Here is a 24,301-nt window from a genome sequence, read left to right as displayed (position 1 = left end):
GTGTGGCTTCCAAGACTGGCCAAAAAAGGCCACGCAGCTTTTATCTGGCTCTCTTGGGACGCCTGCTCTGGGGGAGGCCATCTGCTATGTAAGAAGTCCAACTGCACTGAGACATCCAGGCTGGTGGGCACATTAGGGGCTCTGATCAAAAGACCCAGCTGAGCCGAGCCTCCCAGACATCCCTGCCAAGGTGCCAGACATGACTGAAGAAGCCACACTGGATGTTGATCTATCCTCCAGCTGTTTTCAGTCACCCCCAGTATTCCCAGCTGAGGCCCCAGATATCAGCAGCAGAGATAAGCCACCCTGTTGTACCCTGTCCAGATTCCAGGCCTGTAGGACCTGTAAGCAGAACAAAATAGTTATTTTCAATCACTAAATTTTTCTTTTCTTTTTTTTTTTTTGAGACAGGGTCTCACTCTGTCACCCAGCCTGGAGTGCAGTGGCGGGATCTTGGCTCACTGCAACCTCTGCATGAAGTTCAAGCAATTCTCCTGCCTCAGCTTCCTGAGTAGCTGGGATTACAGGCACGTGCCACCACTCCTGGCTAATTTTTGTATTTTTAGTAGAGACGGGGTTTCACCATGTTGGCCAGGCTGGTCTTGAACTCCTGACTTCAAGTTTTCCACCCTGCCTTGGCCTCCCAAAGTGCTGGGATTACAGGCATGAGCCACTGCGCCCAGCCTCAATCACTGAGTTTTAAGGTAATTTGTTGCATGGGGATAGTAATTGGAACATGAGTATATCCATCCATCAAACGTTCACTGAATGAACATCTTTTGCCAAGTATTGAGTTTCCAAATATAAATACAACACAGTCCCTTGCCCTTAAAAGAAAACACTAGCTGGGAAAGAAGATACAGAAGCAAATCTAAGCCTAAAATGTGATAAATGTTGTAAAAGAGGAAAGCACAGAAGGCAAAGTATCGATCGAGGCTGCTGAGAATGACTGGCTTGAGAGCCACGTGGTGGTTCATGGGGGAAGTGAGAGGCGAGGCTGGGGAAATAGAGGAGGAAAGCGAGGGTCTTCGTGTTGGGGGAACGAGTTCAGAATTTATCTCATAGGCCAGGGGTTGGCAAACTATAGCCTGTGGGCCACATTTGGCCTGCCATCTATTTCTGTAAAGCTTTACTGGAACACAGCCAAGTTCCTTCATTCATGTTTTGTTTATGGGTGGTTTCACACTCTGGCAGTGGTGTTGATTTGTTAGGGCAGAGACCACATGACCTGCAAAGCCAAAAATATTTACTACCTAGGTCTTTACAGCAAGAGCGTGCTGACCCCTGCTGTAGCAACGGCAGCTGTAAGGGCTTTGGGCAGGACAGTGGCAGCACTGCACCTGTACCCTGCCAGTGCATGGCGCTAGGAGGTGCGAAGCAAGCCCATTAGATTGCTTAGAAGGCTGCTGCCATTTTCTAGGCGAGAAGGCCCTCATCTCTTTCTTGTCAAAACCCCCTTTGAGAATCTGAACAGGCCTTTGGATCCTCCCTAAAAAAAAAAAAGCCCAGATATGTACATCAACACTCACATGCAGAAATGACATCCAGGCATGATCCCATGTAATCCTTACAAGACCTCCTGAGATGGTTATCATCCCCATTTTTTTTTTTTTTTTTGAGATGAAGTCTTGCTCTGTCACCCAGGCTGGAGTGCAGTGGTATGATCTCAGCTCACTGCAACCTCTGCTTCTTGGGTTCAAGTGATTCTCCTGCCTCAGCCTCCTGAGTAGCTGGGATTACAGATGTGCACCACCCCGCTGAGCTAATTTTTGTATTTTTACTAGAGATGGGGTTTCACTATGTTGGCCAGGCTGGTCTCGAACTCCTGACCTCATGATCTGCCCACCTCAGCCTCCCAAAGTGCTGGGATTATAGGCGTGAGCCGCCGTGCCTGGCCTATCGTCCCCATTTTACATGTGAGAAAATGAAGGCTTAGAGAAATTGCTCAAGGTGCAATGGCCAGTGAACAGAACCTGTGCTGGACCTGGTTCTCGAACACTGAAGCCTGAGTCCTCAGCCCCCAGAGAATTCTGCCTGCCTCAGGCCATGGTGGCAGAGGGGATGGAGAAGAGGGCATGGAATCTGGATGTCCCCAGGAAGATGATACTAAATGCTGGGTATTGAGGTGTCTGCCCCACAGAATGTGAGTGTTTTGCAAGAAAGGCATCCCAAAAAGTGGAAGCAGTCTCCTGGACAGAGCCAACCCCAGGACAGTCCCTCTGCAATGGGGGGACCATGTGGGCAGTGTGGCAGGTGAGCCGCCCCCAGTCCATAGGGAAGTGTCCCTGAGGATGCCTGGAGCAGTGGAGTCAGCTGACTCAGGTTCACCTATTAAAGCGTGTGACTCTGGGCGAGATACCCAACCTCTTGGAGCTCAGCTTCCCAGCCATAGCACTGGGTTGCTCAGGCCCCCTGGGTTGTTGGCGGAACTAAATGTGATGTGTTGACAGCCAGGCATGCAACAGGCACTTCACTGACCGCTGGTTCCCCCATCAAGTTAAAGCAATGCATCCTGAGAAGCCAGGGACCCTCTCTCCCCTGAGCTTTCTCTTCCTCGCCTTGGCCCATCTGGCCGTAGCTGAGGGAGGACAGAAGGAGGGCTGTCACCTTGTCTTGAATAGTCTCATCTCTTTCCTGGATCTCTCGCTTGAAGCCTTGGATGTCCTTCTCCAGAGACTTAATGACTCCTTGCAGCTTCACCTGCTCTCCTTTTAGGGTCTTGATGTCGTTGGTCCGTTCTTCAATCTCCTTCTGTAGGCTGCTGAACTAGAAAAGCGAACAGCAGCAACAAAGGCCACTAACGTCAGAACTCATCTCCATTCCTCCCACTCTCTCATGTGAGGGGTTCCCCACCGCTGGCCAACTGTGAGCTCAACCGCCCCACCTTCTATGAATGGAAAACACTTAGCACTCGACATTTCTGGGCTTTTAGGAGTGAATATTTGGAGAATTTGGGACAGTTCAGGAAATTCCCAGGCCAAATGGATGATGTAGTATCCTGTCCCATAACATCCGGGCACATTCCCCGCATGAGAAGACTGACTGTCCGCACAGGAGGCTCCAGAGACCAGTATGCCAAGTGGACCAGAGACTTCCATGACCACACTGATCTGGAAAGGCTGGGATCCACGCTGCACAAGGTCACAGAAAGAGGGCCCTAACTGATGAACCATCTTAGCCATGAGCCAGAAGGGAAGACTGATTGTCCCCTGGATTTACTGGTGTGCCTTCTAATAGAAAGAAACTTGAGCTTGCTTTGAATTTGGTTCCTCCAGGGCTAAATGTTTTGAGGAAACTGAGTTGAATCCTTCCTCACCTGTGACAATGAGTGAACTAAAAACATCTTCCCCACTTTGTAAACTAAGCATCCTACACCCCCATTCCCTCTCCCACCCCTGGCACTGAATAGGAGCCACCCAGGACTCCCTGGACCAAGAGCCCAAGGATGCCTCCAGGCTAAGACTTCATCTGTCTCATCCCCAGAAGACCTTATTTCCACTTCCATTTCCATCTGACGGTTAGCTCTGAAGATACTGACTGAATCCTACTAGCTGATGAGTGAAAACTAGAAAGCCTCTATCTGCACACGGGGACCCCAACATCCTGGGGAAAGGAGAAGCCCGTGCGGCTGCCTTTCCGAGGATGTGGTGGGGAGGGTCCATCTGCTTGGAGGTGCGCTGGCCGGTGCTCTTCTCTCAGCCTGCTCGCTGGAGACGAGGACAGGCAGGACCTGGCCAGGCCCCCCAGGGCAGTCGGTCCACCCACCCTGGCTTCCTCCAAAACACCTTCACCCATCCCCCAGCTCTTGGAGAACAGCCTGATACCTTCTTCTTCATGATGCCTGTTTCTCCCTTGAGCCGCAGGTTTGATTCCTTTTCATCCCGAAGCTTTTTCTCATACTTGGTTTTGATATCTTGGATTTCCTGGTCTTCGTCTTCTTCAATCTGCTTCTTGGTCTCTTCAAACTCCCGCAGCTGCTGCCTGACATCTTCCTGTGCCTGGCTCGGAGGAGAGAGCGGATGTGTGGTCAGGGGAGAAGGGACTCATGCACCTTAGTGCCAACAGGGCTTGAGGTGAGATGAGCATGGGGACCTGTCCCAGGGAATGGGAGGTGAGTGTCATTCCAGAAATGGAGACCAGGGCCACGGGGCCCTTGACCTGTCTACCTTCTTCCCGTCTGTCCTTCTGTCTTCCTGCCTCCCTTCTTTTCCTACCAAATCAGGCCCCATGCTCCACCACTTCAAACTCAATATTCTTTTTTTTTTTTTTTTTTTGAGATGGAATTTTGCTCATGTTACCCAGGCTGGAGCGCAGTGGCGTGATCTTGGCTCACCGCAACCTCTGCCTCCCGGGTTCAAGCAATTCTCCTGCCTCAGCCTCCTGCATAGCTGGGATTACAGGCATGGGCCACCATGCCTAGCTAATTTTGTATTTTTAGTAGAGACGGGGTTTCTCCATGTTGGTCAGGCTGGTCTTGAACTCCTGACCTTACAGCTCTGATCTTACCAACACCCCACCCCTTATCTCCTTTGGTCTTGTTCACTGGACACCCAGGCTTCCTATATTCTCTACAGAGCTTGTGACAGTCCTAATGTTTATTTATTTGGCTGTCTCTCCCATTAGATATAAGTTCCTTGAGGGTAGAAACCTTGTCTGTTGTGGCCACTGCTGAATTCCCAGTGTACAACACATCCTGGCATACAGTGTACAGTGGCTATGCAGTGACGATCTGAATGAATGGGTGGCCCTTCTCTGTGAAAGGGAGGCACAGCATGGCTTCCTGTGAGTACCTCTTCTAGAAGCGTGGTTTTCTCCTGCAGTTTGGCCTCGTAAAACTCAGTCAGCTCCTCCAGGGCCTGGCTCTTGGTCTCGTCGTTATCCCGGAGCTGTTTTTCATACTCTTCCTGCATCCTCTGGGACTTGAGCTGTAGCTCCTGGTACTTCTCATATTCTAGAAGCAACTTTTGGTTGTTGCAACTTTCTGGAGAGAAACAAGAAAGGTATTTAAGGTTGGAGAGCAGCACCCTCTTCAGGGACACCTGGGAGCCTTGGGCACTTTCCCATCCCTTCCAGCACCAGCTGGGGCAGCTACTGCCAGAGCCAAGATTCAAATGCCTGCCTGGCTTCCTCGCCACCACCCCCTCATCCCATCATCTCACCAGGCAGCCAAACTCCTCCCTGCCTGCTCTGGGAAGAAAAGTTTCTAGGAAAGCCTAGACGGGTATTTGGGGACTCAGGGCCGAGAAGAATATCCTGAGTGTGAAAAACAGGTATTAGGACCCCCACTTCATAGAAGAGTAAAGTGAGGCTCGGTAAGGTTAGGCGACTCCCTAGAATACCTGGCAAGTATGTGGTGAGCCTGGGACCCAAGGCAAGACTGTCAGCTTCCAAATTTGAACTTCTCCTTGTCTCCTACTTCCCTGCCATGGGTGTGTGTTTAGTGAAGGAGTAAAAACACAGAAGTAAAAACCATGGTGAATTCCAGGGGATGCATATGGCCTCTCTTTAGACAAAGCCGTATTCCCTGAGACTTCCTTCTACTTGTGTCTGGAGGACTCTCAAGCGTTTTCCCATAACCTGACTCTTCCCAACCCTAACCAACAAGGCCTCTACTTCTGGGCTCACCCAGGTCTTGCAGTTCCCGGCTCTGCTTGTCTAGGAGCTCTTCCACGTGCTCACGGTGAGATATATCCTGCTTCTCTTTTTCTGTTATTAAGACCTAAAACAGAGTCACATTTCCTCATTTACACACATCTGTGGAAAGCACTCCTAGGGCGAGAACTGATTTTATAAGTAGCACCCTCCTTCGCTCACAACTTCCCAAGCCCTTATTTTGTGCCAAGTACTGTGCTATGAAGCAACAACCACATGATCACTTTTTATTTGTGTTATATTCTGTTCTAAAAGCTCTATACTTCTCCTATTTCTATTCTTGCTACCAAATGGGTTTGTCAATGACTTCAGTTTTAGACACATGTTAAAAGGACTTCTGGGTGAAAAAGCAGGGATTCACTGGAATCTTCCATTGCTGGCACATTGCTGTCAAGGAAATCCTTGGGTGTGCTCAAGTGTAAGCTTCTGAGGAAGTGTTTTCTTTAAGCAGGAAAGCTTTTGGGCTTGGTGGGGGAGAGTTGGGGGTGGTGTGCCATCTTCAGGACTTAATTTTGTGCTTGGCTTATATAGAGCACCAAATAAATGTTTGTTGCCTAGATGAATAAAATTATAAGATGAATTAATTAATACAACTAATAGCCAAGGTTTGTTTTCTTAAGCCAAACTTTCTGACCCATAGACATTAAAGAAACAAATATCCCTCAAGCACATAATTGGGATTTTTTTTTTAGCGGGTGAGGGATGGGGCCTCACTCCATCACCCAGGCTGGAGTGCAGTGGTGAGATCATGACTCACCACAGCCTCCACCTCCCAGGCTCAAGCGATTCTGCCATCCCAGCCTCCCAAGCAGCTAGAACTACAGGCATATGCCACCATGGCACACTCATTTTATGTAGAGACAGGGTCTCACTATGTTGCCCATGCTGGCATCAAGCTCTCAGATGCAAGCGATCCTCCTGCCTAAGCATTCTAAAATGTTAGGATTATAGGGGTGAGCCACCTTGCCCAGCGGGGATTTTTAGATAGAGTCCAGATTTGTGTAGAACAAAGAAAAGAATCTGGGAGAGTCCTGGACCAAATCTAACTACGTAGAGGCCATGCAGACTAATTTTATTTAACTTCCTGACGATAAATCAGTATTCTGCTAGTTATTCTCCATCTATGCTTTGATATTCTTATGTTTTTGCTTTGTTTTTCTTATATTTTCATTTTGTTTTTAAATAAGTTTCTCCTAGAGAAGTTAGAAATTACAAAAAGTATAAAAAAAGAAAATTTAAATTATCTATAATCCCAGCTTCCAGAGATAATTATACTGTTATCTATTTTCTATACGTTTTTTACTACTATAGATCAGATAAATTAATCTTTTAATGCCATTAATGACAGTTAATACCATTCACCATAAAGAGGTTTATATTCTGCTTTTTTTCCACTTAGCAGTTGGTTGTAAGCATTTTTATTTATTTATTTATTTATTTATTTATTGAGATGGAGTCTCTGTCACCCAGGCTGGAGTGCTGTGGAGCGATCTCAGCTCACTGCAACCTCTGCCTCCTCGGTTCAACCGATTCTCGTACCTCAGCCTCCCGAGTAGCTGGGACTATGGGCATGCACTACCATGCCTGGCTAGAGATGGGGATTCACCATGTCGGCCAGGCTGGTCTTGAACTCCTGACCTCAAGTGATTCACCTGCCTCTGCCTCCCAAAGTGCTGGAATTACAGGCATCAGCCACAGTGCCTGGCCAGTTATAAGCATTTCTGACATCATCAACTATGCTTTAAAACTGGACATTTTCATGTATCTTTTTTTTTTTTTTGAGATGGAGTTTCGCTTTTGTTACCCAGGCGGGAGTGCAATGGCGCGATCTCGGCTCACTGCAACCTCCGCCTCCTGGGTTCAGGCAATTCTCCTGCCTCAGCCTCCTGAGTAGCTGGGATTATAGGCACGCGCCACCATGCCCAGCTAATTTTTTGTATTTTTAGTAGAGACGGGGTTTCACCATGTTGACCAGGATGGTCTCAATCTCTTGACCTCGTGATCCACCCGCCTCGGCCTCCCAAAGTGCTGGGATTACAGGCGTGAGCCACCACGCCAGGCCTGACATTTTCATATATCTTACTGTTTGAGCATAGCTTGGACAGCATATGCCAGTCCTGTCTTGAAAGTGGAAATTTCTGGTTATTTGTGGTTGTTGCTCAGTCTCTTAAACAGACCTGGTTTTTTGTTTTCAAGGACTCCATTTCCTGGACGAACTTGTCTGTTAGATCCTTAATCTTCTCAGAATAGTTCATGTCCTTGAGTCGGAGCTGATACTCATTCTCCATTTTTAATTCCTCCACACGAGTCTTCAGCTCCAACATAACCTGCGCCTTTGGGAGAAGGACAGAGAATCAAGAACACTGACAGTGAGGGTGCCTGATTGGGTGTGGGGTGGAGAGGTAAGGATCATGGATGAAGGCTGTCTCCCAGGTAGAAGGGCCAGTACCTGAGGGTGGGGCTTGGCCTGTCTTGCTTCGCTGCTTTATCCCCAGAACTTAGAATAAGACTAGCAAGCTGGTCAGCACTGAATGAAGACTTACCAGTGACCGCAGGGGTCTGCCCTGGCTCGTGGGATACATTTATCCATGGGGATGACCCAGCCTTTGACATGCTGTGTTTGAGGTCCTCGTTCAGGGTCCTTCCTCCACCTATTCTCCATGTTGCTGCAGAGTAGTCTCTCCAGATGCGAATCATATGAAGATATTCCCCAGCTTAAATCTATGAGCGCCTCATGTACGGTGTAAAAGGCCCCCCGATCTCTCTGTTTCTCTCCAGTATTGTCTTCAGCCCTTCTCTCTGGCACACCCTAACTAGGAGCAGCTTTGCAGACCACCACTCCCTCATGCCTCTGTACACACTCACTGCTTATCGCTCAGTGGCCCTTGTCCATTTGTTCTGGAAAGCTCTGAGCAAGGCTCGTGTCCTCTGGCACCAACTGGCCTGAGCCAAGGTCCTTCCCCTGGGCTGCCACAGCATTGTTCTTTCATGACACTTAATCCCACTGCACGCTTACTTCCCTTTTTTATGATACTCTGCCCTCCTCCCAGGCTGTAAGCTAAAGGATGCTCTACGTCTTTTAGCTCTGTAATCCCAGACCTTAGTATAGTGTCAGGTACATAGCAGACCCCTCTGTAAATCCTAGGCAGACAATGACTAATAAGTGAGTAAATCATGGCCTGAGAGTTACACAGACTATAATGGAATATAAAGGAAAAGACAGCTGGGAATTCTGGGAACATGTGTTTTAAGGGACAGGTGAAGGAGGAGCCAGCACAAGAGTGGGGAGGAAGAGTCAGAAAGGTTTACAGGGGACAGAGTGTGGTCACACGGATGGTAAGACAGAAGGGAGCTTCAAGAAGTGAGCGGTACAAGTGCAAGTCATCTCCAGCCCGGCAGCAGGACCGCCAGGTCCATGTGGGGCTGCGCTCAGAAGTCAGCCTGGGCACCTTCAGGCCTCTGCTTCAGCCTGCTGCTTCCTATTTGGCCTCTTCCCCTACCCTCTGGGAGGAACCGAAAAGCTAAGAGAGAGGAGGAAGGGCTCCTTCTGCAGCACGTCAGGCCCCCACTCTCATGGGCCCTCCCTCATCCTCTTCTCCCTCTTTGCTTTTCCTGCAGACAATTCTAGGAAGCTCTAGAAGGGATCTCCAGCAAATGCCAGGGACTTGTCACCCTGCTTTGTGGTAGTGTTGCATTGCTGCTCTGTGGCTTTGCTTGTTTCTATCCCTCACTTGACTGTGAGCTTCCCGGTCATGTCACAGGGTCCATGCCTGTCTTTTCAGACAGACATGCATCCCCAGTGCCTGGCAAACGGTAGGTATTCAATAAACACACTTAGATTTTGGATGAACAGCAATGGCTGTGTAGCTTTGCGATCCTCCGTGAGCCACGTGTGTCTATCATCCATTCAGCTTCTCCCTTAGGGAGCGCAGCACAGAGCTACACACTCATACCTCTGCAAAACACACCTTTACGGAATGTTTACTGCATCAACAGGAAGGAAGGGACGTCCCTTTTGTATAGTGATTAGGGGAGGGGGCTCTAGATTAAATCTGGATTCAAACTTTAGTCCTATTACTTATCAGCACACTGACTTTGGACACATCCCTCAAACTCTCCTAACTTGTTTTTTGAAACATGGGGAGAATGATAGTATCTTCTTCACAGAGATGTTGTGAGATTTAAATGAGAACATACTTTGCTTCTGTAAGTATTTATTGATTGTCTTCCATGTGCCCAGCACGTGCTAGAAATTGTTGGTCATATAAGAGAATTGTATGTTTCGTTGCTCTTGGTTTCAAAGAGTAGGAAGAGGAAAACCAGATCACAGAATAAAAGCTAAGCACAGTGTAAGGCGAGATGATCACATGGCAGGAAGACAGGCAGAGTAGGGTGGGCAGTGGCAGTGAGGAGGACAGCTTGGTTGTGTGGACAGAGGGTGTGCAGGGAGCTGTGAGGTCTGCACTGGGCACGGGGTGTAGCCAGACTGTAGAGGGTCCCAGTGCTGGACCCCTGTCTGAATGTAGACTGGTAAGGAATTCCATGTCTCTCTTCACTGGATCCAATTCTTACCTTTTCTTCCATGTCTGCTTTAGTCACAAGCACCTCTTCGGCAAAGCCCACCTCCCTCTCTCGCTTGATTCCCCGGCCATCCTTATCAAAGACCTTCCAGGTGAATAGGCAGCCGTCCTCAGCAGTGGTCAGCAGGAATTGGTCATCAAAGGTAAGCAACATCTAAAGAGGAAAAGGTCATGGCAAGGAAGCTTTCAAGGCCACAGACGACCAGGGCTGAGCCAGCTGTCATGCAAGGCTTGCCTCCATGCAATCCTGGGCACAGCCTCACAGGGAGGTAGACCTGATCCTGGGTGAGAATGAGACAGGAGCCTTCACAGTCATCTGTTAATGAATAGAAGAAGCAAGGTTACTTCTATGTTCCCTGTGGATTTGGAATATGAAGAGTCAGCTATTATCTAGAGTGTTTAAGGAACGCTCAAAACTCAACAGTAAAAAAGCGAAACAATCCAATCAGAAAGTAGACAAAAGATATGGAAAATTCACAGATGGCAAGTAAGCACATGAAGAGATGTTCCACAGTGTTAGCCATTTAGGAAAATACAAAATTAGGACCATGATGAGGTATCACTACACACCCATTAGAACAGCTAAAATAAAAAAGTGACAACACCAAGTGCTGGCAATGATGCAGAGAAACTGGGTCTCATGCATTCTTGGTGGGAATGTAGAATGGTACAGCCACTCTGGAAAATAGCTTGGCAGTTTAAAAAATAAAAAACTGAATATACACTTACTGTATGATTCAGCAGTTATACTCCTGGGCATTTATCCCAGAGAAATGAAAACTTATTTCCACACAAAAGCCTGTATATGATAGGTCACAGCAGCCTTATTTATAATAGCTGAAAACTGGAAAAAATTAAAAATATCCTACAATAGGTGAATGGCTAACCAAATTGTGATTTGTTTTTCATGGAATACTATTCAGCAATAAAAGGGAATAAACTATTTTTGATGCACAACACAACTCAGATGGATTTGAAGGGGATTAAGCTGAATGGAAAAAGCCACATTCAGGACATTAAGCTAAAAAGCTTCTCCACAGCAAAGGAAGCAATTAACAGAGTGAAGAGACAACCTGTCAAATGGGAGAAAATATTTGCAAACTATTACTCTGACAAAAGACCAATATCCAGAACACACAAAGAACTCAAACAACTCAACATTAAACAGACAAACAATCCTAAAGATCTCATTAAAAAGTGGGCTAAGGGGCCTAGCGCGGTGGCTCATTGCCTGTAATCCCAGCACTTTGGGAGGCCGAGGTGGGTAGATCACCTGAGGTCAGGAGTTTGAGACCAGCCTGGTCAACATGGTGAAACTCTGTCTCTTCTAAAATACAAAAATTAGCCGGGTGTGGTGGCGGGCACCTGTAATCCCAGCTACTCGGGAGGCTGAGGCAGGAGAATTGCTTGAACCTGGGAGGCGGAGGTCGCAGTGAGCCGAGATCGTGCCATTGCACTCTCCAGCCTGGGCGACAAGAGCGAAACTCTCTTAAAAAAAAAAAAAAAAAAAAGAAGTGGGCTAAGGACATGAATAGATATTTCTCAAAAGAATACATACAAATGGCCAACAGGTATATGAAAAACTGCTCAACATCACTAATCATCAGGGAAATGCAAATCAAAACCACAATAAGATACCATCTTACCCCAGTTAGAATAGATATTATTAAAAAGACAACAACTAACAGATTATGGTGAGAATGTGGAGAAAAGAGCTCTTATATACTGTTGGTGGGAAGGTAAATTAGTACAACCATTATGGAAAACAGTATGTAGACTTCTCAACAAAACTAAAAATAGAACTACCACACAATCCTGCAATCTCATTACTGGGTAGGAAATCAGTATATTGAAAGGATACATTAGAACTCATTTCTTCTTCAGCCTGGCACAGTGGCTCATGCCTGTAATCCCAACACTTTGGGAGGCCAAGGCAGACAGATCACTTGAGGTCAGGAGTTCGACACCAGCATGGCCAACATGGTGAAACCCCCATCTCTACTAAAAATACAAAAATTAGCCAGGCATGGTGGTGCATGCCTGTAATCCCAGCTACTTGAAAGCTGAGGCAGAATTGCTTGAATTCTCCCCACATTTATTGTACCACTATTGACAATAGTAAAGTTATGGAATCAACCGAAGTACCCATCAATGGATGAATGAATAAAGAAAATGTGGTATATATACCCACTGAAATACTATTTGGCCACAAAAATGAATGAAATCATGTTTTTGCAGCAACGTGGATGGAACTTCCATCCAGAAGTTATGTGAAATAAATTAGGTACAGAAAAAAAATATTGTATATTCTCATTCATATGTGGGAGCTAAAAAATGTTGACCTCATGGAGGTAGAGTGGCATGAAAGATACCAGGGATGAGTGTATGGGTGGGTGGGATGATAAACAGAGATTGGTTAACAGGTACAAACGTTAGATAGAAGAAATAACTTTTCATTTTTTTTTTTTTTGAGATAGAGTCTCACTGTGTTGCCCAGGCTGGAGTGCAGTGGCACGATCTCCCAGCTCACTGCAACCTCTGCCTCTCAGGTTCAAGCAATTCTCCTGCCTCAGCCTCTCGAGTAGCTGGGATTACAGGTGTGCAGCACCATGGCCGGCTAATTTTTGTATTTTTAGTAGAGATGGGGGTTTCACTGTGTTGGCCAGGCTAGTCTCGAACTCCTGACCTCAAGTGATTTGCCTGCCTTGGCCTCCCAAAGCGCTGGGATTACAGGTGTGAGCCACTGCACCCTAAAAAGGGTAACATGGAGATCTCTGTGGTGACAGAATGGCTCTATATTGTGATTTTAGTGGTGGTTACACAAACTATGCATGTGAGGAATAACACAGAACTAGATGTACACGGTGTACCAGTGTGAATTTTCTGGTTTGATATTTTGCTACAGTTCTATAAGATGTAATTATTGAGGGAAACTGAGTGAAGGATACATAGGACCTCTGTACCATCTTTAAAATTTCCTCTGAAATCTATAAGGATTTCAACGTAACAAGTTAAAAGAGTTAACTATGAAAAATGTCTTCTTACAATCAGCAGTATGTGTCAAGAATCTTGAAAACGGTAATACTCTTGCATTAAGGAATTCTCTCCTTCTCTAGGAATTTAGTCTTAGGAAAGAATCAGAGAGGTGCATATAAATTTGTAAACTGGGCTGTTCATTATAGATCATAAGATAATTTAAATGCCTAATTGCAAGAGAAGAGTTAGTAAGTTACAGTCCACCATATGATAGGATATTTGTATAGCTACTAAAATCATGCTTTTGAGGAATATTTAATTGTATGGATAAATGCTTACAGTAGCGTGAAGTTAAAAAAAAAGTAGGTCATGAGAGTGGCCTCACAGTAAGAGCTTCAGTTTGTTTAAAACACACCCACATGGAAATGTAGAAGGAAACGCATCAAAATAATGATGATGCTGTTATGAGGATTTTTATTTCTAAAATAAATATGCATTGTTTTTATAATCAGAAAAATAAATACCTCATCCACAAAACTTGGTAGATCTGATGGGAAGAGGGGGAATATGTTGTAGGAATTTCCTCTGGACCCAAGGCCCAGGCTTGATACAGGAATGTTCTGTTTTATAACGGAAAATCTCTTCTTAATACTGCTAGTGTTGTAGGTAAGTCACTACAGGGTTTGAGACATAATTAAAAACCTCAGGTGCTGTGTCATTCAATCTGTGGAAAGAGGGAGTAAGGAAGAGGAGACACACATTTTCCCAGTGCCTGTTTTTCAGCGGGTCAGTGTAGGTACAGATATTACTTTTTTTTAGACTATGAATAACCTTTAATTTACTATTGGCTATGATTTCTTGGCGACCATTTCGCATGCAAGATCATTCTTTTTTATTTCATTTTTAAGATCGTGGTAAAATACACATTCTGTAAAATCTGCTATCTTAACCATTTTCAAGTGTACAGTTCAGTGTTATTAAATGCATCTGTAATGTTGTGCAACCATCACCACCAACCACCCTCATAACCCTTTTGTTTTGTAAAACCCGAACTCTGTACCCACGAAATGATCATTCCCCATTCCTCCCTCCTCACGGCCCCTGCCAACACTGTTCCGTCTTTGTGATTCTGACTGCTCTAAGTATCTCCTAAAAGTGGAATCACACCGTATTTGTCTTTTTGTGGTGGGCCTTGTTTAATTTAGCATAACATCCTCAAGGTCCATCTGTGTGGTATCACACTGCAGAATTTCCTTCCTTTTTAGGCAGGATACGGTTCCATTGTATAGACATCCCATATTTTACTTATCCATTTATCTGTCGATAGATACTTGGTTGCTTCCACATTTTGACTGTTGTGAACATAGACACGACTTTATGAGAAGGGGCAGTGGAAGGACAATTTACAAATGTGTGCTCATGGTATTGCCCCGGGGTGGCCTTTTGTAACCTCAGGGAGCGGTAGGGGCTAATCTTCTGGGCTATGGCTCCTTTCAGCCTGGGGTCATTTTCTGGAGAAGGAGGCAGCTGTGGTCAAGTGCAGCCCACACTCATGGCACCTACGGCATCCACCAAACGGCCCCTTAGTATGCAGGATATTGTGGCGAAAATGCCATACATACATTTTTAGGTGTGTCTCTAATGATTTCCTAGGCCAAATTCCTGGAAGAAGTTTAAACAAAGAGCTTATTCGTAGTCAACAGATGTTGATTCAATGAACGATGGTGAATAAACAAGAAGAGAGAGTAAGGACACAGAAAAGCCACTGGGAAGTTCGAGGGATGAAGCAGGCATGTGACAGGCAGGTGTGGGACTGGGTTCCTAGGGACAGGGCCCTGCTCACCTTGGTGACAGGACCAGCATGGGCCTGGTACTCATTGAATTCCTTCTGCAGGGGCAGAGGGTACCTCATGGCACGAATGGTTCCCACCGAGGTGCCCACAAACATCATGCGTCCAGAATGCGAGATGGCAATGGCTGTGTAGGTGACGTCGAACGCCGGTATCTCTCGAAGGATCTGGGACACAGGTAGCTCTGCTCAGTGTGAGAGGCTGAGCTGTGGCCCCCCGGGTCCCGGTGCCATTCTCTCCCTCCCTCTCCTCTAACAGCATCCCTAGCGGCCTGTCTTTAAAAAATGCTTTTTCTATTCCTTTTGCCATCTGAAATAGTGCCTAGCACAGAAAAGGCACAAACTAGATATTCTTGCTGTGTTGCTGGTGCATGACCAGTTTCATGAGTTAGGAGTAATACGAATAAAGAGAGACCTCATATCGCACTGACTCTGTGCCAAGCACCGTTCTGTGCCTTCTCCACGTTGCACCTCATTCAATCCTCACAAAGCCCTCCGAGGCAGTAACTGTTACCCTTAGTCTACAGATGATGGGCCATCTGTGTGACAAGGGACTTGCTTCAACTCATGTACCTAGGTGGGCTCCAGTCTCTGCTTTGACTGCTATGCTTGGGTGCATTTCAAAATGAGAATGGGATATTGGTCACAAATGTATTCAGTAAGCATTTACTAATGCCCATTACATAAACAAAACTACACGTTAGTCTCCCTTTCTCCTCGAGGGATATGTTCTGAGATCTCCAGTGGATGCCTGAAACCACAGATAGTACAGAGCCCTATATATACGTTTTTTTCTGTACATACATAACTACGATATGGTTTAATTTATAAATTAGGCACAGTTAAGAGATGAATAATAGCTAATAATAGAACAGTTACAACAATACTGTATGAAAGCTATGTGAATGAGGTTTCTCTCTCAATATATCTTACTGTTTGGTGCTCGCCTGTTTTTAGACCTTGGCTGACCACAGGTAACTGAAACTGTGGATAAGGGGGACTACTGTACTCTCGGAGCACCCCTTCATTCCGTCGCTCATCCACGCACTCCTCCACTCTCCCAGCTACGCACACATTTACTGAACGTGGTACACCATGCAGTGTGCCAGCTAAAAGGGCTTTATTCTGGCACAGCACTGATAGCTGCTATTGAATGAGGACTGGGATACTTGGGGGTACACAGGAGAATCACCATACTCTCAGCCGTGTTCCAACCACGGGGAGACCTGCTTGGGCTGGTTTGCTGCCGTGGTATCTATGCACTTTCCCAGGCACCAGTCACAGGAAAAGCTGGAGGAGCCAGCTGGAGGAGCGCACACGCCGTGTTTATGTGATGCATCCTTGCTAAGCTCCTCTCTCTTCCCTTCACTATTTGGAGCCCAACATAACTGTACAGTTTCAGGGTTTGGGGATTTCAAAAGAATACATTGGCAAGGCTAGGTGATAGCAGCTGACTGCACAGTCATGCATCACTTGATATGGGATATATGGTTAGGCTGTTTTGTCATGCAAACATCAGAGTGTATTTACACAAACCTAGCTGCGACAGCCTACTATACACCTAGGCTGTGTGGTAGGGCCTACTGCTCCTAGGTTACAACTGAACAGCACGTGACTATACTGAATACTGTAGGCAACTGTGGCACAATGGAAAGTATCTGTGTATCTAAACAGAAACGGTGCAGTGAAAATTTGGCATTATAATCTCATGGCATTATAATCTTAGAGTCTCCGCGGTTCGTCCCTGGTGTTACTCAGTGCGCGCTGTAGTTAGGTTTTTACCCCAGGAAAGTAAGTGCAGACCAAGGCTAAGAGTGCAGTTTAGAGATGACATGACCTCCATGCCTGGAAGGTGGAAGTTACAGACAGCAAGTAAAATGGAAATGAGAAAGAGCCCCACAATCTACAATTTCACCCAGTCAGGAAGGAAACTGGGCAGCAAATTCAGGAAGCAACGATAATTGAGCTAATCCAAAAGGAATGAGGAGCCTGACGTTATCCTGGAAAGAAGGGGCCCTGTAAGTGGAGGCCCTCGTTTCGTGCATACTTTCTGCTGTAAACACGGGAGGCTGTCCCTGCAGATCCATGCAGCAGCCCAGAGGTGGGGCAGGGGCAGACTCACCGAAGAATCCGCAATCTCCTTGAGGGTGTAGTCTGTTCCAACAGCAAAGATAATTTTGGCATCGGGGGAGATAGTAACACAGTTGTAGCTGCAGGACTTGAGCACGCATTCTGTCTCTCTCTTTCCTGTGGACAGATTCCATTCATACACAGCACCATCTGTGCCACCAGAAATCAGTTTGCTATCATCTGCATTCCACACAATTGAGCGAATCTGCAGGAGACAAAGATACCCAGTGAAGAGGGTACACACACACCCTCTAACATGGAAAAGGGTGCAGACTCCTCAGGTGCTCCCCTCGACAGAGCAGAACGTCCTTTCCTGCTGTGGGCCCTTCTGTCAGCACAGAATGTAGCTTCTTGTGAATGCTAACATTCTGTTTTCTACAACGCTTGCAAGTTACTGAAGACGAAACACTCCCATTTCTTTTTCACTTTATGAACGGTAAAGACTGAATCATACAGGTTTCTTAAGGCTACAACCAACCAATTATTGCTGTTTTTTCAAAATGTTTTTGACATAATTATATGTTCACAGAACCTTCAAAAATAGCCCAGAGAGAGTGGACTTCTGGAATGGAAGAGTAAGGACCTCAATTTGACTTTCTCTCCAGCAATGTAGGTTAAATGGTAAATATCATTTAAAAAACACACTCATTTAAAGTCTCTAGAAGGCTGAGTGCAGCGGCTCACACCTGTAGTCCCAACAGTTTGGGGGATTGAGGTGGGAGGATCCCTTGAGCCCAGCAGTTTGAGAACAGCCTGGGTAACATAGTGAGACCCTGTCTTTATAAAAATAAAAATAATAAGCTGGGCATGGTGGCATGTACCTCAGGCAGGAAGATGGCTTGAGTTGGAGAGGCTGAGGCGGCAGTGAGCTGTGAGTGTACCATTGCACTCCGGCCTCAGTGACAGAGTGAGATCCTGTCTAAAACAAATAAAATGTCTTTAGAAATTGTCCTTAGGGAACAGAGCAAATAGAAAAACATTTATTCAAGAAAATCTACTCAATCCTGGTAAGAACAGAGTCTGCAGCATTTGAGCCATGACTTACTCTGTTATGGCCTTAGCTCCAGAAACTTCACTGCTGTGCACTCTGGGCAGGTGTGGCCAAGGCAAGGGATTCCTTCTCCCCATAGCTTGGGCTATGGTTTCAGTCTAGAAAGGCAAACTGCTGGGATTTCTTATTCTTACCCTAGCCCCATGTGGCAGAAGCTCTATTCCAAGCAGGTGTGGCCAAGAGAGCCCAGATTCTCTTCCCCACCGCCCATCCTCACTTGTTGGAAGAAGCTCCACTCCAAGTTCTACATACTGAGAATAACAGTGCCCCAATTATTCCTGACCCAGTTTGCTCATAGGATGAAAGTTCTAAGTCATGAAGGGCAAGCCAGAAAGACCAGGGGCTTACACACATGCAGGTGCGTGCATGCGCACACACATACACGCACATACACACACCTCAAGTGTCACTGACAGAAGTGAGGATGTTACTCCTGGAAAAGCAGGTCCCTGCATCAGCTCTAGTGCAGTGAGGCAAAGGTTCTGCCCATGGGAAAGTCAGGTGCTAAGACAGGGAGCTCTGCTTGAGGGGACTGACTTTATTTGGAATAGAACATGGAAAAGTCCATGCCTATGGACACTTTCTAAAACAATGGAGATCTTAGTGGAAAGTGATTAAGAGGAGGCTGATAACTCTAGGCTGTAAGCAAAATGATATAGAGCAGTGGAATTTTGACAGAGATAACATGGGAAAGAGACAGTGAAAAAGAGCTCTTCAGGGATAACAGACAACTCTAGGGGCTGGAAGGCCTTGTGTATGTGCTAGGTTGTACTGATTCAGGTGCTGTCAGAGTGGGACGTAGGGAAAACTTGAAAGTATCTCCTAAGCTACACAAAGATCTGTTAACACAGGGCAGAGTCTCACTGGCACAAAGGGCCTACCAAACACAACAGCCTACCAAACGCTGAGCAGTAAGCTCTCCCGACCCAGAGGCATCTCCTAGGAGGTCAGGCTTAAAAATGAAATCATATTCAGCCCTCACAGGCTGGAAGACTGCGTGCATGCCCAAGGCTGTACCCCCTTATGTACAAGCAGAGAGGGGACATCCAAACTACCAGTCTCTGGCTGAACATGATGCAAATGGCATTAACTCTCCATACCATGATATCAGTTTCCAAGCCATACATAAATCTGGTAGAAAAAGGTAAACATCTAATTGGCTGAGGGGATTCATGTACAATCTGTAAATAATAAGCAGCTTAGGCAACTCATGGGCAGCCCTCGGTAGCCAGGCCAAAAGAAAAACATGAAAAATATCTGCGTTTAAGGATATGAGAGGCTGCACACTACAGGGAGACAGACTTTACAGAATTATCTCAGCCAAGTCACTAAACAGATAATCAGCCAGCCAACCAACAACTACCTCCTGGCGGGGGCACATATCAGAACAGCTACAACATATTGTCTAAAATATTCAGCCTACAAAAAATTGAAACATAAACAAACAAATAAATGTGACCAGTAAGAAAAAGAAAGAAAAAAAGCATTCAGGCAATAGAAATTGCCTTTGAAGGGGCCCAGATGGTAGATTTTGCAAAGACTTCAAAGTAGTTAATACAAATATGTTCAATGAACTAAAGGAAACTATGCTTAAATAATTAAAGGAAGGTATGATGACAAGTCTCATCAAATAGAGAATATCAATAAGAAGACAGAAAATATTTTAAAAATCGAGTGGAAATTCTGGAGTTGAAAAGTACAATAACCAAAATGAAAAATTCACTAGAAGGGCTCAACAGTACATTTAAGCTGGCAAACTTGAAATAGATCAACAGAGATTGTGCAATATCTGAAGAACAAAGAGAAACAATAATTAAGAAAAACTAACATCAACAGAGTTTCAGAGAAATGTGGGCAACCACTAAATGCACCCACATATGTGTACTGTATGTAATGGGAGCACTAGGAGAAGAAAGAAAAACTGAAAAAATCTTCAAATACATAATGCTGAAAAATATCAAATTTGTTCAAAAACATAAACCTACACATCCAAGAAGTACAATAAACTCCAAGTAGGATAAATGCAAAGAAATCTAGATCCAGACACATCAAAAACAAAATATTGAAAGCCAATGATAAGAAAATACTGAAAGCCAGCTGGGCACAGTGGCTCACACCAGTAATCCCAGCACTTTGGGAGGCTGAGGTGGGCAGATCATGAGATCAAGAGATCAAGACTATCCTAGCCAACATAATGAAACCCCGTTTCCAGTAAAAATACAAAAATTAGCTGGGCGTGGTGGTGTGCATCTGCAGTCCCAGCTACTCGGGAGGCTGAAGCAGGAGAATTGCTTGAACCTGGGAGGTGGAGGTTGCAGTTTGCCGAGATCGCGCCACTGCATTCCAGCCTGGCAAAAGAGCGAGACTCCGTTTCAAAAAAAAATAAAAAAGAAAGAAAAGAAAATATTGAAAGCCCTAAGAGAAAAATGATTAATCACATAACATCTAGCTTCTCTCAGAAATAAAGGAGGCCAGAAGGCAGTAGGAGACATATGCAAAGTACTGAGAGTAGGGAAAAAAACCTTACATCCAGCAAAACCATATTTTCATATTTTAAACATGAAGATAAATATGAACATAAAGATATTCTCAGATAAAATCTTACAAAATTTTTTACTAGAAGATCTGCCTTCCAAGAAATAGTACAGCAAGTCCTTCATGCTGAAAGCAGGTAACCAGACGGTAATGTGAATTCATACAAAAAAGGAAAATCAAACAAACCAAAGCACAGTAGAGGTAATTATGCAGGTAGTGAAGAGATAGTACAATTGCGTATTATACCTTCTTTATTCTCTAAGCTGATTTAAAAAGCAACTGCATATATATGCAAAAGTACTATATAGAGAGAGTATTGTTTGGCTTATAACATGCAGAAATGTAATAAATAGAATCTATTTGACAATAACAGCACAAAGGTGATGTAGGAATAAAGCTTTACTGGGTTAAGAAAATGACACCAGATGTAACTCAGATCCACAAGAAGAAATGAAAAGAACCAAAAGGGTAAGCAAGAAGGTTTGGAAATTTACACTTGCTCTCAGTGTTTTCTCTCAGCTTCTTTAAAAGACATAATAAGATTATACAAAGTAATAATTATTAACAATGCATTGCTGGGTTTGTAACATACAAAGATGTAACGTGGGTAACAACAGTACAACAAAGGGTAGGACTGAATGGAGCTATGTAAGAGTAAAATTTCTACATTTCACTGGAACTAAGTTAGTAAATATCTGAAGTCCATTTTTTTGAAGTTGGTTTTTCTTCTTTAACCTGTTAATATAGTGAACTACAATACTTTCTGAATGACAAACCAGCCTTGCATTACTAGAATAAATCCCATTTGGTAGTGATGTCTAGTTCTTTTCATATATTGCTGGATCCAATATGTTAATACTTTATTGACGATTTTTGAGTCTATGTTTGTGAGGAATATTGATCTGTAGTTTTCTATATCTCTATGTATCAAAAACCATAAATTCACATTGATACCTCCAATTTCAATTCAACCACAAGGTTCATTGTTGCCTCTGCCCCTTTACATATTTGTAACTCCCTTCTCCAACTGTGAAAGACCTACCTCCCATTATCTTTGATATATTTGCTTATTTTCTCACTCTACCCATAAATAACCAGTCTCCCAACCCACTGGACACCCCTTTGGGTATCTCCATGACTCCTACCCTGTCAGCCATATCTTTAGCTCCTTTGTCAGCCCCATCCCCACCTCTCAAATGGCATTTTCTAATTGTTTGTAACTATTCCATAAAAATGCACTTTTTAAAACATAGAGAACTTATTTCCAACAATATTCCTAGATTCACTAATTTTATTAATCTGAACATTCTTTGAATTTTCTGCATACCCAATCATGTTGTCTGTAATAGTTTAATTTCTTCACTTCCAATCTTTGTACCTTATATTTCCTTTTCTTACTTTAGTGCATTGATTTAGGACTCAGTAAAAGGCTCGCAGAAAGCATCACATTGTTCTCATCTCAGAGGGATGCTTTCATAATTTCATGATTAAGTATACTACTTGTTGTAGGTTTTCTGTAAATATCTCATATAAAACTTAGAAAGTTCCCCATTATCTCTAGTTTGTTAAGTGCTTTTTAAAAACATCATGAATATGACGAGACTTTGTTCTTAAAATTTTTTAGAACAAAAATTTGTTGAAAAATCGTTCCAAAAAATTTTTAGAATATTTATTTTATTTGGCAAATAAATGTTAAATTTTTGTCAATTTTTATTGTATCTGCATTTACAGAGGTAAGCATCTGATTATTCTTTTATGTTTATGTGGTACAGTACATTAACTGATTTCAAAACCTAAAACAACTTTGCATTCCTGGAATAATCCCATCTTGGTCATGTTGTATTATCTTTTTAACATATTGCTGGATTGGTCTGATAATGTTTTGCTTAGGACTTTTTTCTATCTATTGTCATGAAAAAGACTAACTTATTATTAGTTTTATTCTTGTGGTATCTTTGACAGATTTTTGGTATTACAATTATGTTGGCCTCATAGAACAGAATTGGAAAGTATTTCTTCTTTCTCTAATTCTCTAGAACAGTGTTTTTCAAGATTAGTATGTTATTTGTTTTTTTTCCTTAAATGTTGATAAAATTCTCCAGTGATAAGATCTGGGCCTAGAGTTTTCTTTGTAGAAAGACTTTAAGTTACAGATTCAATTTTTATAGGAATTTTTCAGTTTCATCTATACATTCAACTTTATTTGCATAAAGTTGTTTGTAACAACTTTTCAGATTTTTTTTTTTTTTTTGAGACAGGGTCTCACTCTGTTGCCCAGGGTGGAGTGTAATGGCGCAATCTCGGCTCACTGCAACCTCCATCTCCCAGGTTTAAGCGATTCTCCTGCCTCAGCCTCCTGAGTAGCTGGGGTTACGGGCATGCACCACCACACCTAACTAATTTTTGTATTTTTAGTAGAGACGGGGTTTCACCATGTTGGCCAGGCTGGTCTCAAAGTCCTGATCTCAGCTGATCTACCTGCCTCAGCCTCCCAAAGTGCTGAGATTACAGGTGTGAGTGACTGTGCCCAGCCCCCTTTCAGATCTTTTTAATGTCTATAGGACCTTTAGTGATATCCCTTTTTACTGGTTATTGGTATCTCCTCACTTTTACTTTTTTCTTGATCAGTCATGCCAAAGGTTTGTCCATTTCACGTTTTCAAAGAATCAAATTTTTTTCTGATGACCTTTTGCATGTTTTCTATTTTATTACTTCTGCTCTTATCTTTATTATTTCCTGCCTTTTATTTTATTTGAATTTAATTTGCTATTTTTTTCTAACTTCTTGAGATGGATGCTTATGTATCTTTTTTTCATTTCCAATGCAGTATATGTATTTAAAGCTATAAACGTCCCTGTATGCATGGCTTTAGCTTCATCCTGTATCTGTATTTGTAAAAAATGTTATACATGTAATTCTAACACATACCCCTAATTAGAGACCAGTGTTTTAAGTACTTGTAAAGTGATGAAACAATGGCTGTTTTCCTGAACTGATGAGCTAGGGCATCAGAATCACTTTCTGGGCTTTCATTTGCATCTCCACAGTCACTTGAAGACTAATTACACTGTTGAAGCTGAGGAGGCTCAGGAGCTTTCATTAATAATGCCTGTGTTACCTGGGAAGCTGAGGCAGGAGAATTGCTTGAACTCAGGAGGTGGAGGTTGCAGTGAGCCGAGATCGCACCACTGCACTCCAGCCTGGGTGACAGAGTGACACTCTGTCTCAAAAACAAACAAAAATGCTTATGTTTACATAGCACTTTCACTTCCCACACATGTTAACTTTTCCTTATCATGGGGGGATCTCACAAGGTTTGAAGTTCAATGAAATAGTCTGGTGGACATAAGAAAATGGGGATGGAACCATATACTCAATGACCATTATTTGCTAAAGTCAATGGTCAGTTTTGGACTTTTCGTGACCTCCCTCTGATATCTAGTACCACTGACCACTTCAACTGTTCAGAAATTGTTTAGTTCCTTGGCTTCTTTGAGACAATTATCTGATTCCAAGTTCTCCTTGTAT

The 24,301-nt window shown here is 44.1% G+C and overlaps 1 protein-coding gene across 2 annotated transcripts in view; it reads right to left on the bottom strand.

The window, feature by feature from the left end:
* The window catches only part of CFAP57 (cilia and flagella associated protein 57), an 81,565-nt gene that overhangs the window by 31,998 nt on the left and 25,266 nt on the right, over positions 1–24,301 (bottom strand). For both annotated transcript variants that reach the window (XM_064372258.1, XM_064372259.1), the window contains exons 10-17: positions 17,180–17,392; positions 15,052–15,225; positions 10,225–10,386; positions 7,830–7,985; positions 5,626–5,719; positions 4,791–4,981; positions 3,825–3,998; positions 2,608–2,766 (exon numbers count right to left, since the gene is read on the bottom strand). In XM_064372258.1, the coding sequence (XP_064228328.1) occupies positions 2,608–2,766; positions 3,825–3,998; positions 4,791–4,981; positions 5,626–5,719; positions 7,830–7,985; positions 10,225–10,386; positions 15,052–15,225; positions 17,180–17,392 (1,323 nt within the window). The remainder of the gene's footprint in view (positions 1–2,607; positions 2,767–3,824; positions 3,999–4,790; positions 4,982–5,625; positions 5,720–7,829; positions 7,986–10,224; positions 10,387–15,051; positions 15,226–17,179; positions 17,393–24,301) is intronic.

The sequence above is a fragment of the Aotus nancymaae genome, unplaced genomic scaffold, assembly GCF_030222135.1.
Source record: "Aotus nancymaae isolate 86718 unplaced genomic scaffold, 86718_ANA_hifiasm-v0.15.2.pri h1tg000007l, whole genome shotgun sequence".
Classification (NCBI taxonomy): Eukaryota; Metazoa; Chordata; class Mammalia; order Primates; family Aotidae; genus Aotus; species Aotus nancymaae.
Note: the sequence above shows the minus strand (reverse complement) of the source record. Positions and strands in the feature narration are given on the sequence as shown.